Source organism: Leptinotarsa decemlineata, unplaced genomic scaffold (assembly GCF_025532065.1).
Source record: "Leptinotarsa decemlineata unplaced genomic scaffold, Ldec_3_MD MMD2_tig00026307_RagTag_RagTag, whole genome shotgun sequence".
NCBI classification, from domain to species: domain Eukaryota; kingdom Metazoa; phylum Arthropoda; class Insecta; order Coleoptera; family Chrysomelidae; genus Leptinotarsa; species Leptinotarsa decemlineata.
In genome coordinates, this window is record NW_027412681.1 from 7,627,823 (window position 1) to 7,648,170 (window position 20,348).

The 20,348-nt window shown below is 36.4% G+C and overlaps 1 protein-coding gene across 6 annotated transcripts in view; it reads left to right on the top strand.

Moving 5' to 3' along the window:
* The window catches only part of LOC111508063 (UDP-glucosyltransferase 2), a 52,927-nt gene that overhangs the window by 5,126 nt on the left and 27,453 nt on the right, over positions 1–20,348 (top strand). The window contains exons 1-2 of one of the 6 annotated variants that reach the window (XM_074181348.1): positions 1,243–1,753; positions 2,056–2,127. The exons of 1 other annotated variant lie outside the window; for it this stretch is intronic. In XM_074181348.1, the coding sequence (XP_074037449.1) occupies positions 1,294–1,753; positions 2,056–2,127 (532 nt within the window). In that variant the 5' untranslated portion in view covers positions 1,243–1,293. Of the gene's footprint in view, positions 1–1,242; positions 1,754–2,055; positions 2,128–10,195; positions 10,671–16,248; positions 16,723–20,348 lie in introns of those variants that run through there. 4 more of the 6 variants (XM_074181349.1, XM_074181352.1, XM_074181353.1 and 1 more) reach the window with 4 other exon arrangements.

Here is a 20,348-nt window from a genome sequence, read left to right on the forward strand (position 1 = left end):
TGGGAATCTTGCAACTTGACTATTCGACTACCTCATTACCAAAGCATATACTTTGTGCCTGCCCCGCTGGGGAATCAGGTCTTTAGAGTTCGGCAGAGCCGTACTCTCACCATATGACCTGAAAGACCACTAACCATACAAACTAATCGGCTTCGTTAAGAAGCTGGCTCATTTGGTTGAGTGTGAATAGGTGTGAGCCACAATAGATCCTTGCGGGTTGCGGCGGAGTGTCGAATAGACCCACTGACTTTGGACCTAACCCAGTCATAAAAAGTTGCCGCATCGCACTATTTTTTTGAATATGAAGGAAGTTGTTATATGTTGTTTATTGACCTTCTTCATTCATACCCAAGGTGACATGTAGGTAGTAAACAAAATCAAATGTCAACGCTGATTCTGCGAAATCAACACCTGGTAATACGTACTTCTTCAAACGACGACACGAATAAGTACTTTTATTCTCTTTGTTCTATGTTCAGCTTATGTAAACAATTATTTTACTATAAATAACGTCCTGCGTGACGAAATAAGTTAGTTATAACTAATTGTATTCACTGTCAAGTTATAATTTTGTAATTGTGCAACTAGGGGGAATTCAGTACTGTTTTTCCATTTTCGAAATGAATAATTTTTGAAAACTTATAATTCAAAAGAGAGATATAACATCCTTATCAACCTTGACAGTTTCATAATCTACATACACGTAAATCCTTTTCATTATTGATTTAGTTTTGATTTCGAAATGAATAAAGGTTCAGTCAGAAATTCAGCTAACTGCACATGTCTTATGATTATAAAATGTATTCGTTTACCATGAATATATAATAATGCTCACCAAAAAATAGGAATTGATACATAACAAGTATGGAAAAACGTTGAAAATCAGTCGATTAAATGGCTTTATACAAAGTACATTGACCAAACTCTTTCATTATTTTTGACAACAAGAGTTCAATTGTTCTGGACCATCAAAACTCTCCCTAATTCAGAAAATGTTATTCATTCTGCAGTAATTTGAGTAACAGTTGCCTGTTTCTTGACAAATGTATGTAGAGAAGGCATTGAAAAGTAAATGGTAACCCTTTATAAATATAATGAAATGTTTGCACATGTTGTCTCCACTCACTACATACTTATTTTTGTGTTAATTCTCCTATTGTAAATAAAAATGTATCTGCTAGAGATTATAGTATTTTGCAATGTTTGTCATTATAATTCTAATAAATGAAAAGAAACAAAGACAGTTGATAGTGAATCGTTCTCGAACGCAGTTGACGGAGAAATCTAGTTGAAATGTACTTCCACCTGTTGTTTTTCGCTATTTTGTTAGACTGCGGAATCGGTGCGAAGATATTAGGAATTTTTCCAGCACCATCGCTTAGTCATCAAAGAATTTTCCAACCGATTTGGAAAGAACTTTCCCTCAGAGGACACAAAGTCACTGTGATAACTACAGACGTTCTGAACGATCCCAGTTTGAACAACTTGACGGAAATCGACGTTCGATCCGGCTACGAAGTGGCGCACAAATTGCATATAATTCCGATCCTTGCTTCGAAAAAATTACCACTGATCATCATCTGGAATTTTTTCCATATATTTCAGCAGGTTATCGGGAGTGAACTGAAGCACGAGGCCGTTGAGGCACTCATACGTAATGATACCGAACATTTTGATGTCATTTTAATACAATTGAGCCACCTTTACCCTCTGTTGTACGGTTTTGGAGCTAAATTTTCTTCCCCTTTTGTTGGTGAGTGATCAGCTACTGTAAACATAACATTAGTCTGCAAAAATATTGAGAGTAGTTATATTTTTTTGCATAATTCTTATGTTTTTGGTTGTGCTGTATTCAAACATTACATTTTGTCATATTTTCTAACAATGTAGTTATTTATTTATGTTGAACAAGTTATCACCTTAAAATGGAAGATGAAAGACTAAGCATTTTTTTATATTTATGATTTCGTAACAAAACTAATTATTTTAATTAGAAAGTATTAAACACATTTCTTTTCCCTGGTGAGACTCCTTTTGGTACATTCTCTTTTGTAGGAAGCATCTGGAAGGACTCTCTGAAGCGTCCAACAGTAGGTCTGCCATCATTGAGACGCCACATCTTCCCTGGTAATTTTTTCCATCTCCTTAATATCTTGGTGGAATCGTTCACCTTGCTCTTCACTGATATCTCCTTTATCTTCTAGTCGTGCTGGGAATGAAGAAAATATAACTTTTAAACTCATTGGGCAACCTAAAACTAGAAATGATTTTAACGTTTTTTTTGACGATTTGTTTGGAGTTGGGTTTTTTTTATTGGCTAAAAATTTCTCTATGACTTTTTTGAATGCAATTCGAGGTCCGGCTATTAAATAACAAGACTGAGCGCCTATGGGACGCCGTAGAGGCGCGAGAAGTGAGTTGGGTGTCTGGAAATCTTCTCTATTCACGTACCAAAACACGTTTTCGTCACTATTATAGTATTTGTGCAGTAGCGGTTTCTAGTGCCGAAAACCATGTGTGACGAAAAACAGGATCAACTTATCAATCTCAAATTTTTCGTTGAATTGAAAAAAATTTCACTGAGTGTTATAAATTGTTGCAAGAGGCCTATGAGGACAATTATTTATCTCGTGAGCGTGTTTTTGAGTGGTGTTTCTGGAGTTGAAACAGTGACCAAAATATGCGTGCAGATCATCAAATGAGCATCCGGATGATTGTCGAGGCTATAAACGCCGATAAAGAAACGGTTAGAAAAATTTTGCACGGAGAATTACACATGACAAAAGTCTGTGCGAAGTTGGTACCAAAAAACCTGACTTCTGACTCTTGCGCCAGCATGTCTGTTCGGAAGAAGATCCCGGACTGATGAAAAACATCATTACTTGCGACGAAACTTGGATTTTTTAATACGATATTGAAACAAAGCTGTAATCGCCCAGAATCAAGAAAGCCAAGGATGTCCAAATCAAAATTCAAGGCAATGTTGATCGTTTTTTTCGACATTAACGGTATCGTGATGACTGAATGGATTCCACACAGTAAAAATGAAAATTATCTCGATTTAAAGAGATCTTGCTCTCCTATATTCATGAAGAAATATTTTTTCAAACTGAGAAACATATTCTCTCAAGTTGAATTTGAATCATTATTTCAAATGGATTGAATAAACGCTTCTTTTAAGTAAAAAAAATATTCCACCAAGATTGTGCATACATTTCAATAGAAATCATTACATTAGCTCAAGAGAAGTAAATATGCATTCTTTAGTCTGAGCAAAATTATTCTCAAAGCAAAACTGTTTTGGGTTTTGAAAAAATGATATGTTTACTTGGAACATTATTTAAATGTCTCCGTATGAGAAATTAATTGTTTTCCTTTGAAGAGAAGCATTTTTTATTGAAACGCTTCTATTTATATAAATCAAAAAAACTCATTTTACTTCATCAAAGATGAACTTAGGCTTCTGTTTATAAACTGTCCCTTTCATTTGGATGTATTTAGTTACTTGAATCCAAAGTATCTCATCTGTAATATGAACAGCTATAAGTGGTAAGGAAAGAAACTAAATATTACATTACATATTATGATTGGTTTATTTGAAGCAATTGCAAATCATGAATATTATACTGAAGAAGCATGTGATTAAAAACAAAACGTAATAGAGAACTAAATTTTCTTTGCTAATCTTTGCTTAAATATCATATTCCAACCGCACACTTTTGAGAGAGCATACTGTTATACAAATAACACAAATAAATATTCAATAGGAAAACATATATAAGAAAGGGACATACTCTTGACAAATTGCAAATTAACAAATAAAATGAAATCGAAACCTATAAACAACATTACAACTCAGACAAGAAACTGAAATAATTTATTAGTAATTTTACACAAATGAAGTTATTAAAACTAGATGCCATTCTGGTAAATAACATTAAAAAAATCACTGTCGTCGATCTAGTTCTGCATTCTGCTTTTGTTTATCCACAATTGCCGGAACATCACTTGGATTCTGAAACGAAAGAAGAAATCAGCATATTATCCTTAGCCACTATTTCAAATATATAGAAAGGTAAAAATAAATATGAAAACAGCAGCCACTTAATAAAAAAAATGTTTTCAATAAAATCCTGTTTAAGTGGGTTTATTCCGTAAACCAATCCAATTGTTGTTCGCATGCGAATGACAACCCTCAAAATTTTGAACTTGTCTGAGGTCTTATTATTTAACATACTATTCCTAGCAAGTTAAAAGGTGTTTAAACATTATTTGATCAGAAATAAATAATCAATTCAAAAGACGTACCTCAAATTTCTTTGAAGTGAACAGAAGTCGTAACAGGAAAATTGCATTTCACAATAATAATTTTGGAACCGTTATAGTATTATTAGAGGATCAATGAAAAATATAAAATGTTTCGTTAGAAAAATGAAACTCATGATCATACAGACATACTTGAGGAAATATGATTCGCTACTTAAATAACAGCATTCAAGTTTCTTTTGGAAATTTATATTTCATCTCTAGTGAGTTTGTTTATATTTCTACCTATTTGTCACATTCATAAAGGAAATCTATGAAATAATTTCAAGCTGAGTAGGATATATTCAATCTGTTCCCAATGAATAACATAAAAACATTTCTGAAGTGATTACAGAAAGCAATGACGTTTCGGAATTCAACAAATATTTACATGTTGAAATCAGAAAGTGGCTTTTTATACCTACTGGTGCCTATTTTGGTATTTTTTGTATTATAATTTATTGTCGAAACAATAAGTACCTCTATCTTTCAATAAAAAATTTATTCGGTCTAAGAGAAAATCAAATTTTATTTAGAGAAAATGCTCTTATTTGAAACAAGATGAAATGTATGTTCAAAACAAGAGATTGGCAAACTTGAATCAACTCAGAGGATTTTTCAGTTTAAATTAATATACACTTGCAGAGCTCGGCAAATGTTATAATTCATATGTGTGAAAAATACGGAGCATTGTTATAATTTTCGCAAAATGAAGGCAAAATTAAGAGTTGCCGTCAAAGTTTACCACTTTCTCTTCGTTATTACGTATTCAACGCGGTACTTACTGATATAGCGGAGTTTTATCCAATTATAATACTCACCCATGAAAATATCTTTCAACTGTGCAAGACCCCAGTCTTGTGAAATCTGTTTCATTATGGTAGATACAAAATAATCGGAAAGAAATTGCACTGCCTACAGACACATAAAACACTTCCTCCTCAAAAACGCAACACACCAACATCACTTTCTAACACATACTGGCGCATACGCGATGCTTACACGGAATTCTTCGTTCCCCTCTCACTTAAGAGGGTCATAGGAAGCACCACAAGTTTTTCCAAACTGAAATGAATGAAATACTTCTTTAAAAGAAACCCTGTTCATTCTATACAAAATTACTGTCATTTTCAGACGATCATGATATAGTTTTGTATGTAGATTCACAAATTTCTTGTTATAAACGAATTGAGTTATTTGAAGGGATACAGTATTAAATTCAAAGAAACACTATGTGTTCAGATCAAGTTGATATTGCTCTTCATTCGAAACAGTTTATTTTTCCCTTCAAATAGGTGGTGGATTTTAAGATGATATTATATTTTCTTGATTCAAAATAGTTCATCTTCGCAATGATATAATCAAACGAATGATGTCATTGAAAGGCCAAGAAATTTGATTTCTTAGTTGAAAAAAGTGTGATTTTCTGGTGGAACATGGCGATGTTGGCATAAAGTAATAGTTTTTCCAATAGAGATAAAAATTTCAAAGCAACCTATGATCTTCTTTTAAAGAAATACTTTTTACTGTGTACCCCCGCAGCTGATAGTTGATCTCCTTTGTCTTTCGCAGATCTCAGGCTTTGTTGTATTTCCCTGGTGGGTTTGAACACTGTTTTTATATTATGCTTCCCTAAGATTTTTCCGATTATGTCTGTAACCCTAGGGATTGTACGGTAGAGATGCACGTGCAACCGTTTGAGTTCCCTCCCTATTTTGAATTGTAGAAGTCTTCAGTTTCATGGCCTTGTTGATCTCGGTCACACTGTATCGATTCGATCTTAAAGCCACTTGAAGATGCTTCAACTCCCGTTCACATATTCTACGGGCCTTTTTCTGTCAGGGTATTGATAATTCCCCATTTTTGACTTGGATGGTGGTTCGAAAGTGCATGCAGATATCTGTCCGTATGTGTCGGTTTTCGGTACACTTTATGTGTCAGTCTTGTGCCACACTTTTCGACGTGTACATCTAGAAAAGCTATTCGTTGTTCCTGTTCAGTCTCCATGGTGAACTTGATGCTAGGGTGTTGAGCATTTATGTGGTTGAGAAATAGGTTCAGTTTGTCCTTCGCATGTCTCCAGATAACGAAGGTGTCATCCACGCATTGTAACCAAATGGCTGGTTTGAAATCGAAAGCATTGATTGCCTTCTTCTCAAATTTCTCCATGAAGAAGTTGGCTATCACTGGGTTGAGTGGACTTCCCATCGCTACACCGTCTTACTCATAGAAATCTCCCCTCCATTGGAAATAACTTTTCGTGAGGCAGGCCTCGAAGAGTACGACAAATATCACTAGGAAACAGGTTGTCTATCTCTCTCAAAGAATCTTCCAGCGGGACGTAGGTAAACAAGGACACAACGTCGAAACTGACCAGAATATCACTTGGCTCCAAAGTTATATTCTCAATTTTTTCCACAAAGTCAGTTGAATCCTTGACGTACGAGGTTGTTTTTTCAACATGAAGCTGCAGGAGCAATGAAAGGTGTTTTGATAAGTAATACATAGGCGAACAGGTTGCACTCACTGTGTGTCTCAACGGAACCTTTTCTGTGTATCTTCGGAAGACCGTAGAGCCTTGGCGGACGGCTTCTGTTTTTGAAATGCTCTTCTGAGTGGTTTCCAACGGTTCATATTCCGTAACCTTGATTGTGTTGGGTCTTTTTTCAGCTTGCGGTAGTTGGACGGGTCAAGATGTTCTTAAATTTTTCTTATGTATTCTTCTGTTTTCAAGAGCACTGTGGCATTTCCCGTGTCAGCTGGTAGAATGATGATCTCCTCTTCTGAGTTCAGGTTTTTTGAGGCCACAATTTCTCTTTTTGGTATATTGCATTTTGGTGTTCGGGCCAACCAAAAGATCCATGGGTACAAGGTTGAATGAACATCGGAGAAACTGTAGATTAGATCATATAGAAAAATCGGCAGTAGCCGATTTTAGCGAAGGAGATCATACGATACTGTTTGAAGATGTCAAACTACTTGCACCCGATCATGACCGTGTGTGGCATGAGGGGTGCTGGCCAAACTTTGATGCTATGGCTTGTCGGATCATTTCTGTGTATGGCTCTTCAGCTTCCTGAAAGAACGTTCCCTGCAAGTGGCCGTCAATGGATAATAATAATAATAATAAGTCTTCATTCCCATAATGATACAATAAATAAACGGGAAAGGCTGAAGATCAGTTGTTTGCACCAAAAGATGCAACCTCTGTTTTTCATCTCAGGCCAAAAAAAGAACTATATATACATGTATACACAATACATATACACAAATATGTACCTATATACACACATACACATATGTAATGCAAAAAAAACGAAAAAAAAATCGGCAGAAAAAATAACAGAGAAAAATATTCAAAACTATTTACAAATTGTTGGGTGAAAGTACTAAATATATAATTGACACAATAGTATATTAGACATAATTATAAACGGTTAGAAAAAAGAAGGTAGTAATGTTACGAACTACCATTCTTATTAACAATGGGTGTACATTAGATTTCGTTCAAATATTTCCGTTTCAATGCTCTTTTGAATTTTTTCAATAAGACATCAGTTTGAATTCATCAGAGATTGAGGTTGTACACTCGTGTGATCTGGTATGAAAAATATTTTTTGAATAATTCTGTACGGTGTATGGGGGGGTGTTAGTCTTCCCCTGTAACGAATGTTGATATTGTGGATATCTGAACGGTATGACAATTTCTTGTATAGATATTTGGGAGCTTTTTCAGTGATAATTTTATGATATAGACAAGCAGCATGTAATGATTGCCGTTTTGCCATATTGAGCCAGTTGGTATCTTTGAGTTTATGAGATATATGTTGGCCACGTTTGATGCCGTGTATTAGACATAGACAATTGTTTTGAACAACCTGAATTCTACGTTTATCTTCATAATCAATGCATGGCCCATAGACTGTGCTTCCAAAATTAAATCTGGATAATACAAGAGATTCACAGAGTATGGTTTCCACTTTTTTGTTGAGACATTGTCTGTTGGTATAAATTTGTTTGATGTTCATATAGGCAATACTGATGCATTTATTGATGTGATGTTTGAATTTGAAGTTTGAATCAAGGATGATACCTGAATTTTTTGCATGTTCAGTCGGTGCAACCATATCCTTGTCTACAGTTAATTGAAAGCCATTCAGTTCTCTCTTAGCCCCAAAGACCAAAACTGAACTTTTACTAGCATTGATTTGAAGACAATGCTGCGCAGAGGTAGAAATCAATGAGGCTATGTCCTCATTTAGCATCTGCATTGCAGTAATCATGTCCGAAGGGTGGAATGAAAGATGTAATTGTGTATCATCAGCGTATAGGTTTATTTTGGAGTATTTGTTCACAAAGTTTGAGGTATACAATATATATAGAAGAGGACCTAAAATCGATCCTTGTGGAACACCGCGATTTATTTTCAATGGACTGGATACTATATTATCTAGTTTAATTCTTTGCACTCGCTCGCTCGAATAGTTTTCAAAAAGTTGAATCGCGATATTTGACAAACCAATGAATTCGAGGATAGTGAGGAGAATAACGTGATAGCTCTCGAATACTTCCACCATCAACGCTGGTGTTCACCAGGGATCCATATTGTCTCCAACCCTTTTTTTATTGTATATCAACGACTTATTGGAAAAAACCAAGAATCCATTATATTGCTTTGCTGACGAGAGCACACATGTCTCGTCATACCCTTTGGACTCCAGGACATCGGCTACGGAGTCACATCTTCACTGGCAGCAGGAGGTTGCATATCTTAATGAGGATCTAGAAGTGATTTTGAATTGGGGTGAAAGTAACCAGGTTCAATTCAATGCCACTTAAGCCCAGGCATCAGTTTTCTCCAAATAGATAAATGTCTCCAAACCGGATATAATAATGTCATATCAGACAAATTCCGCTTTCTGCTTCGATATGTTTCTTGGGGGTTAAAAGGGACACCAATATGTCTTGGCACAATCGTGTCGCTGGAATTGTGAAAACTGCTTCTCAAAAGCATGGAACACATCATGTGCAACCTTGATAGCCTGGAACATTAAAGAAAGGTTGGAGATTTGCCTCTCTTCTATAGATACTTTCACGGGAGATGTTCCAGAGCGGTACATATCAGAAATACGCGACGGACTGTGGCTTCTCATCGTTTTGAGGTTCAACTCAGTACACCTCGAACTTCACTGTTTTAGAACTCTTTCATCTGGAGAACTGCGTTTACGTGGAATAAACTTCCTGAAAAAGTTTTTCCAAATGGATGTAATCCCTAGCGATTCAAATCCAATGTGAATCGCTACTTGCGCACAGGAACCGCTCTTAGAGCGCCTTGAGGATTTTCCTGTAGTGCTTGTGTTTTGTCTTAAAAAAATGGATAAGAGATAAGATAGAAGATGAGATAGAAATTCAGCAGACTAAACATTTCTAATGATAAAAATAGGTATTCGTCTATCATGAATGTATAATAATAATCAACAAAAATACATTTCTGAATTGATACATAACAATTATAGTAATAAAACGTTGAGAAACAGTGGATCAAGATTATTTATACAAATTACGTAAATCAAACTCTTTTATTATTTTTAGGCAACGAAAGTTCAATTGAAAGTTCATAAGAACTCTCCCAAATTCAGGAAAGTTTATTCATTTTGCAGTCATTTTGCAGTCAATTGCCTGTTTTTTGACAAACGTAGAATAGTACTCATTAAGAAATGAATGATAACCCTATGCAAAGATAATGAAATGTAAGTACTCACTAATTATTTTCGTTTTAACTTCCCTGTTGTGAATAAGGCTGTACCTGATCGCTTGTAATTATAATCGAAATGAATGTGAAAAAACAAAGGCAGTTGATAGTGAATCGTCCTGAAAAGCAGTTGACCAAAGAAATCTAGTTGAAATGAACCCCCGCCTGTTGTTCTTCGCTATATTGTTAGACTGCGGATTAGGTACGAAAATATTAGGAGTTTTTCCGGCACGCTCGCTCAGTCATCAAAGAGTTTTCCAACCGATTTGGAAAGAACTTTCCCTCAGAGGACACAGTGTTACTGTGATAACTACAGACGTTCTGAACGATCCCAGATTAAAGAACTTGACGGAAATCGACGTTCTAGGCGAATATGAAGTGACGCACAACTCACATTTAATTCAGAATCTTGCTTCGAATAAATCACCACTGATCATCATCTGGAACTTTTTCTGTATAGTACAGCAAGTGATAGGGAGTGAATTGAAGCACGAGGCCGTTGAGGCACTTATACGCAGTGATACCGAACATTTTGATGTCATTTTGATACAATTCAGCCATCTTCTCCCTCTGTTGTACGGTTTTGGAGCTAGATTTCCATCCCCAATTGTTGGTGAGTGATCATCACAAGTATGCAAAAAAATATTGAGAACTATTTTGTATTTTTTGCGTAATTCGTATGTTTTTGGGTGTGCCAAATCCGCACACTGTTTGCCAGTAAAATTGATATTGAAGTTATTGGCCACATCAGTACTTGAAACTTCATTTTCACTATCGTAGATTATAAATTATGACGCACTGTTTGGAACCTTTGGTGTAGTAATGAATATTACTGGAGTTTTTTTCCCAACACCAAATCGTTATTTTCAACACCTCGACACGTGTTTCGATCACCAAGTGATCATCTTCAAACAGGAAGATTAAAACTGGTTTAAAACTGGTCAGTTTTAATCTTCCTCTTTGAAGATGATCACTTGGTAATCGAAACACGTTTCGAGGTGTTAAAAATAACGATTTGGTGTTGGGGAAAAAACTCCAGTAATATTCATTGTAGATTATATTTTCTTTATATTTGTTACCCGATTTTTGTATTTATCGAATTGTTTGCCACATGGTTTTTGTTTTGTTGGTAGTAGAGTTTATTTTGCGATTATTGATTATAATATTGTTATTCCTGAGTTTCTCTCTATAAGGTTTAGTTAACTGCCTACTAATATTCTTATACACATTATTTGTTCTAGCCCAATCTGTGTACAGAGACATCAAGTTTTTCAAATCAACGAATTTGTTGATCAACGGGGCTGGTTACGTCTCATAGGAAAGGCTACTTCGAAGTAATATTGAATAGTTTGGTGAAATTCGTCATATGCTTTGTTTGGACAGCTTTGAACATAAAGGTCATCCCAATTTTCGCTAGCTAAGAGTATTTTGAAAGTTGAAATATTTTCTTCCGATAATTGCCTTCTATAGCTATTTTTAGACTTTGTGTCCTTTTCATGTACTTTAATAAGAGGAATATTAATTATTTGGGCATAGTGATCCGATATATGGAGGTCTTTGACTGATACATTATATACTTATGATGCACTGTTTGGAACCTTTGGTGTAGTAACGAATATTACTGGAGTTTTTTCCCAACACCAAATCATTATTTTTAACACCTCGACACGTGTTCCGATCACCAAGTGATCATCTTCAAAGAGAAAGTTTTAATCTTATTATATCTATGTCGATATATATATAGAAGTTCTAAGTTGAGAAATTCAGTTGAACCTAGTTATCTCTTAACGAAGATAAATTGTTATTCAAGTAACAATTAATTGTGAGATTTCCACTGGATAATTTACAAAACCACAACCCGTGTTTCGCTATATAATAACTTCCTCAGGCGTTTTAATTGTGATTTTGTATGCGAAACATGCATCGAGAGATAGCACAAGAAGAAGTACTTTCAATTGGGTGCTTTCAATGGACATTTCAATGGAAAAAGTTCAATCATTACCACTGCCTGTTCTGAAAAACTTTTCGGTATAGTCTACCATGTTCTTCGACCACAGTAACAAAAGAAGGAAGTATAGAATTGATTACTATACTGAAAAATAATTGTTCGCCTGGACCAGATGGATAAACGACGTTATTTATGAAGAATATCCATATATACATAACATCATATCATGGATTCAACCATCAAAATGGACAAAATTCCATCCCAATGGAAACAGGCACTTGTTACTTCGGTATAGAAAACAGGAAAACGAAATTTCCTTGGGAACTATAGACCTATAATTTCGCGAAGCATTTTGAACTCTCTCTAAAGACAAGGCTGATGAGTTTCTTTACTGACAATCAAGTTATAACAAAAAAGCTGTATAGTTTCGTCAGTTATTTCAATAACGAACGTGCTATAATGGTCTGACTGAGAAAACCGTGAACGCTTTTGATGAGTCTGAAAAACGTATACCAATTTTCCTTTTTATATCAGTATGGTGCACGAGGACCAACTTTCCGTTTACTTCAGAATTATCTAGATCATAGGATACAAAAAACTGGAATTGACAGTCATCAAGGCACTCTTAGGGAGGTCACAATAGGGGTACTTCAAGGAACAGTTCTTGGTACAATACTGTGTCTCGTTTATATAAATAGTATCGATTCAATTGATGAATTTGAAGGGTACTTGATGTCTTGAACACTTGATATCTGATTGAAATATCTGATTGAAAGGTATACAATGATTCAGAAGAAGTACTATGTGACATATAATCATGACTGAACTATAACTAATTGAGTTTGAATATTGAATAAACTAAATTTTTAATCTTAACGTTACAAAAAAGTGATTAACCTAGATATAACAAACTATTCCCAGAAGATACAACATATTTAGGGGTGATGATAGACCAATACTCAATATGGAATGCTCATCTTAACTACGTAGTGAAACGACTGAGAATCTCGATGAGGAATGTTTATACTCTACGCGAAATATTTGACAAAAAATCTGATAATGATGTACACTTCCTAAGCGTAATCGGTTTGTTTCCACATATTGGAACACTGCCTGGGGGTAGAATGTACGATACTACATTATGTTGATTACAAACTACTCGAAACCCTTTTCTCAAAGTATCATTTAGAAGATCAAAACTCTACTCTACTGATAAACTGTACAAAGTTGTAAAAGTTTTCGATCTACGATGCCTATACTCTCAAGAATGTTTACTATGGATGTTTATGAATAAAAACAGATCTAAAAAACCTTGGAAGAAAGACAAACTAGATCAGTGGAATATCTCTCCACACCAAAGTACCAAAATTCAGGAGAAGCCATACATACAGATATATTTTCTATTTTGGTTCAAAACTCTAAAACATGCTTTCATCTCAAACATAAAGGAGAACAGAAAAATGAATAAATATAGAGTGGATGATAGAGAATTTATATCTGACTATAAAATGCTACGTGACTAATTTGAACAGATCAACACCGTCACTTCCCCATCTATTTTCAACCATTGACATTTTTAATTCATTACCTAACCTTACTCACTTTTCATCATCGTTTTTTTAATTGTATATATGTCGACGGTCGTCCCAGAAGTACCCGGGTTGTTTGAAGAATATCCACTGTATTAGAAAGTAAACAATTGGTACCAGAGGCAGCAGATGTCTGTCAACCTCAGAACAACTGTGATAATTCCATTCACCAGTAGGAGAAAATTGGCCGATTCAGCGCTTTCCCTCAACTGTGAGGTCATTCCTTTGGATATACCTGATGATTGTCAGACCAATGATCACTTATGGAGCAATTGTCTGGTGGCCAAAGGCTTTAGAGACAATGGCTCAGCCGAAGCTTGTCTGGCCATCAGTGGCGCCATCAATACCACATCGTCAGCGGCCATGGAGATCCTTCTAGATCTACCTCCTATCCACATTTTTCTGAAGAGAGAGGCTATATGGACTACATATAGACTTGTGCACATCCGCAATTGCAATCTAATGCAGAGTACATTAAACTGTTGGCTGACACTAGAAGTTACAGCATTTTGGGAATGACTCCTGACAGTATGTCTCCAACTGTTAACTACGAACTTCCTTATAAAATACTTTTTCAGAGTAGAGAGGATTGGATCCTCCGGGAGAAGGAAATATCAAGAGCAGATAGTTGTAGGATCACAAATGGATCAAAAACACCTCCAGGCTCTGGTGTAGGTGTTTTCAGTTGCAGACCCAGGACAGAGATATCAACCTGCCTAGGGACCTGTGCGACTGTATCTCAAGTGGAAATCTATGCTATTGAATTGAATTTTTGTCAGATAATCAAGCGGAGTTGGGAGCTCTTGGCTCCTACCAAGCAACTTCTAAGTTGGTAGCGAATTGCCAAAAACGACTCTACCCAATAGGAATACCTAACAAATTGTCTCTGGTTCAGATTCCTGGCCACATTGACCTGGAAGACAGTGGGGCTGCTGACTCCCTCGCAAAGAAGGGTGCTGCAAGTAGCTTCATCGGACCAGAACCTATCATTGGCATCGCTTTAGGTTTTGTCAAACGAACACCTGGATGTCAAGAATATTTAAACACTTCTGACAAAATCTTCCAGGATTAGCTCACTCCAAAGCGTTCATTCATCCTTCAAAGTTTGAAATCGGTCGGTAGCCAGGCAGCCAGTCGGTTCGACGTGGGTGCTTTGTTCACTCACTCGAATTGACTGCCGTGTTGGTCGGTGGTTCAAGCTCTAGTCTGAACTTACTATCGTCCAACCCGTGTTAGAAATCACACGTTGAAAGGTAAGACCTTTAATCCTTGGCTCGCACAAGTTTCGACTTCTGAGGGGTGTCGTTCGTAGGGGTGCGACAGCTGGTTGATGGAAAAACAGATATTTTTTTTAATCAGAAACAGGTGTTGGACTACAAAAGGGACAAACTACTCAAGTACTAGCCTCATGACTAGTAGTGGAGTGCCACCAAGATTTAGCCAAAACCTCGGTTGATGAATGACATTATTTTGAAGTGGGTTGTAGGGCACCGATTCTTTAGCCAAGGAAGCAGTTGGACTGAGAATTTTAGGACCCAGTGACATCTACGGCCTGATTTCTTCGACAATTGCGGAAATAGCCAAATATCACACACATGCTCAATTCCTAAAGAGATGGGATGGAATCAAAGGATGCAGTCTTGCCAGGATAACCCTGGGCGACCCTGGGAAGCTATCACCGAAGAAATATCTGGTGACCAGGAAAAACCTTCGCTTAACAGTATGATTTCTGACTGGCCACTGTCAATTAAGGAAACAGCTCCATATTATGGGGTTAGTGGACACACGTCTATGCATAGTGTGTGGTTCGCCTACACTTGCTGATATAAAGGAGATGTCTCTTAGTGACCTGTCCACCTTCCTGGAAAGGGCAGGATGGACGATGACCTAGGAAGACAACTCCTCGGGAAGATGTACAATGGGTCTCATGTGGCTCAAGTGCAGTGGGCCTACACCCACCCTCCCTACTCTACAGACACAGATTCAGAAACTACAGGCCTCCTTACAGGTCACTGTCATTTGAATCATCATATGCAGAGACTCGGACTGTCGGAAGACAGTGTGTGACACCTCTGTCTGGAAACGGATGAAACAGCAGAGCATGTACCTTGTGGCTACCCCGCTGCGGAGTTAATCAGGTTTTCATATTTTGGTAGAACCACACATTTACCATCTGACCTGAAAGATCACACAATAAACTACTGCGGGTTGTGGTGGAGAATCGAATAGGCTCACTGACTTTTACCTAACCTAACCGAACAAAATCTATAAAGCATATTTTCTGTTCTGGAGATCAAGTTGCTTATGAAATGGAACTCGTGAACCGGACTGTATACTCTGCTGCTACACTTATATTTCAGCTGACAATAGTCAATATCTATTATTCTATGCGTAATAAAAAAGTTTTGACTACAAATTCATGAGGAAGAATTATTAGTTTTCTCATGGATAGGTTTGGCAAATCCGATAAGACATCTCAAGATCGGTTCAGTACCACTTATTGAAAAACCACAGCCGAACATCATATTCTTGCTGAATCGCTGAAAATACTTTTTGACTCTCCCTGTATTACTATTCAACGATATATTCAGTATCAGTATAATTAACATACATGAAAAGGTCGTCATAGTGATTCATAGTTAGTTTGTTCATGCATTCAGCTGAAATGAGATTCAGAATTTTAATAACAATAGTTGTTTTCTTCAGTCCTGGAAACTCTTCCAGAATTTTAGGATTTTTTCCTATTCCTTCTTTGAGTCATCAGAGAATTTTTCAGTCTATTTGGAAAGAACTCAGTTTACGTGGCCACGATGTGACAGTTATATCACCGAATGTGCTGAATGAGCCCGATTTGAATAAATTAAAAGAAATAGACGTCGGATTCGTCTACAAAATGATGGAGGAATGGAATGTAGCCAAGAAAATCAGCTTAGAAAATCATCAAATGAGATCCATCATGAATATTTACACATTTTTTCAAGAAGTTATGGACATCGAGCTCGAACAGAAAGAAGTAAAATCTATAACTAATAATAAGACTGAATATTACGATGTGATTCTTGTTCAATTCAGTCATATATATCCTTTAGTGCATGGCATTGCCTCAAAATTTGAGAGCCCCCTTATCGGTGAGTTTTTTCTGATTATTCATTCAGTTGAGTTGGATATCACACAAGTTTCCAAATTCTTTATGCATATTTTTTGAAAAAATGTGAAGTGTGATATAATCGTAAAGATTTCAAAAGGATTGTGGAAATCGTCTTTCAAAAATATGCAAAAAAGGTGTTGAACTACTACTTTTCACTCCCAACCTCTTGAGGTTAAAAAATGGTCTGAAAGATTTTTCAAAAGTGATTGAATATCCTTTTATATATTGCATGTTGATGCGTTTATATATTTTTATTATTAATATTTGTTATAAAAAGGATTTTGAGCTTAATAACTCCTATTTATTAATATGCGAGCGCTTTCGACAGCTGGTTGTGCTGTCATCGTTGAGGCTCTACTCAAACTGAGCGTGTCAACCTCTTGTTTGTCCTTTTTTTATGCGGTCCGAACGCCTTAGTGCAGGTACTTCACTTACTTCAGGTAAATTTGCCTGATTTTGGGTTATATCAGGTAATATTCTTTGTATTGGATTTTCTTTAGGTTTACTGTTTCTAGGAGTGTGCATTGTTTTGTGTAATATATTGAATGTTAGGTTTTATTGTGTTTTGATTTGTATTTGTTCCTCGATAAGTGAATTATGACTGCTGTACTTATGGACGTTTAAGTTTTCCTAGATGTCCATGCAGTTTCATGTTTTATGCTCTCTGGTGGGGGAAAATTATGTTTGTTTTGTATGGCGTGTGTTGCGAGGTTTGATTCATATATTATTGGGTTTATGTATGCATTTCGTACCTTTGGATCAGTTTTTTCTTGGTTTGGCCGATATAAAATGTATGCTGTACACCCGGCTCAGGTTTTTACAGCTGGCAGATACCCATGTGGCAGATACCCAATGGAAAAACAACAACTCACCCAGCTAATGCCGCGCAGAGTGTTGCAGTAAAACCATCAGGCACCTGTGCAACGTCTTCGACTTGAAAGATACGTTGCAAGTTATTTCCCACTATGGAAACAGAAATTAATTCCGTTTGGTCGTTCCGATCAACCGATAGACCGGTTTCGGGGTGATTGCCCCATCATCAGTACCGGGCAGGGTCTCTTCAGAACTCCAGCTAGTCATAGAATCTCTCTGCAGTTGATTCAGTGGAATGGTCACTGTTCCACCTGCAGCCAGAGCCAGGAAACAACTCTGAAGAGATCAAGCCTAGTACTGATGATGGGGCAATCACCCAGAAACCGGTCTATCGGTTGGTCGAATCGACCAAATGAAATTAATTTCTGCTTTTCATAATGGGAAATTGCGACGAATCTTCCAAGACGAAGACGTTACTCAGGTTCCTGATGGTTTTATTTTAAATCTCTGTGCGGCATTAGCTGGGTGAGTTATTGTTTTTCCATTGGGTATCTGCCACAGGCACCTACAAAGTCGTAGGTCTGCATGAGAGGAAAGGGGCAACTTCTAGCATTAAGATAGTTTATCTAGTGTGTATGATATAAATCAAAAATAAAACGATTCGTGGACACAACACTCCTAAAACGGGGCAAACCGCGGACACGTGTTTCTGGCTATTGGCCCCATCAGCGGTGCAGCCAAGTGTAAAGATGGGCAACACTTCTTTGCCGAAAACAGGAAACAACAGCAAGGAGTTAACAACAGGACCCACCGCACATTTGTGGTTCCAGTAAGAAGACCTAGAATTCCCAGGCTATATCTAACGTGACCACGTAGGCAGCTATAGCTAGTTACGTGAAATCCGGGTTCAGAAAATGAATACAGATATATATTTTATCGAGTGTGTATGATATAAATCAGAAGTAAAACGATTCGCCAATATCCAGAAACACGTTTCCGTAGTTTGCCTCCTTTTTGGAGTGTTGTGTCCATTTCAGGAGATTGTGCGGAAATTTCCTGAATACAGGTATGCCAGGGAGATGGATAGGAAATAATTGTCCTATTAATTGGCCACTATGTTCACCTGAACTTTCCCTTCTAGATTTTTCGTTGTGGGGCTTCATAAAGGATAAAGTATTCAGAACAAATTTTAATTGAAAATTGAGGAATTGAAAGATTCAATAAGGAGTGCCTGGATCGCTATCACTCCACAGATGTAAGAGAACTGCCACAAGCACAGTATTTCTAGAGCAAGTATTTGTTTGAGAAATAAAAAAAAAGTAATATGAGGCATTCCCTTATGATGTTCATTTTTTACGGTTTATTATTTCGTTACATTCTCATTCGCAATTGTTTCTTTTTTAATGTGGTGTATTACAATACTCTTAACTATATGCTTGCAACGATATTTGAAAATTTGATTTCTCACTGAGAAACAAGTCAAATGATGGAATTTTGATGAAGTGTTTTTTGAAAGAAACGTCGAGAAATACATATGTTGTAATATGTCAATAATATTGATATTACAATGACTACCAAAATGTAAAAATATACAGTTTCGTTTAAAAAAATATATTGACGATGGACTTCAATGAACGAAACGTAGCAATGAAAAATGGAATGGACCAGATTATGAAAAACATGGAATGATTCAAAAAGTTTTCTGTTTTTTTTTTTGATATTGTTGAAAATGGAGGCGGTAGATCAATAAAAAATCTATCATTTTCAGTTTTTTTGCAAATAACTCAGAAACGGTTGTCGATTTTGTCGATCTGAGAATACCATTATCTTACATACCTAAAAAGGTAACTTTTGTTCCATTCAACCGTTCTTGTAGAACCTACCGTTTCTAAGATGGCTGAAAAATTAATATCTGAAAAAAATGTGATCTAACGTGATAATGTAATGGATATCTGAAAAAAAAATTGGAAAACACTGACATTACATGGTTTGTTACAGTTTAACCAACTCACCATTTATTTTTAATTTCTTTATCAGAACACATAGCGATATTGTGAAAATTATTACGTTCCGGTCTATTTGTGTGTTTGCGTGTTAGTGTATAAATTATCTGAAAATATGGAAATGTTTTGTGACCTGTAAATGAAATGGAGTAACGGTTGATCATAAAAAGTGTGAAAAAAATAGATTTGGGATTAACATGGAGAAACAAAGAGAAACGGAAATATTTATTACATTGTTTTAAGGACAGAACACAAGCACTACAGATTTTTTAAGGCACTCTAAGAGTGGTGCCTGTGCCAAAGTAGCGATTCACGTTGAATTTGAATCGATGGAGAATTGATTCATTTGGAAGAACGTTCTCAGGAAGTTTATTCCACGTAAACGCAGTTGTCCAAATGAAAGAGTTCTTATGCAGTGAAGTTTGAGGTGTACTGAGTTGAACCTCAAAACGATGAGCAGCAATAATCCGTCGTGTATTTCTGATATGTACCGCTCTTGGTGGAATCAAATGTGCCAAGTCACTTAAACACTTCCCGTGAAATTATCTATAGATGAGAGACAAATCCACAACCTTTCTTCGAAGTTCCAGGCTATCAAGGTTGCAAGTGTTTTTCGTGTCTCCAATCAGGCCGATGGATCTTTTCTGGATGGAATCCAGCAGCTTCTGGGTATGCTTGGGGGCGGAGCTCCAGACATGAGAACAATATTTGTTTGAAGGTGGTTGACAATGTTTCGTGGTGCATTATATTAGTCAAGACTTCCATTGTCTAATATGATATAAATTGATTT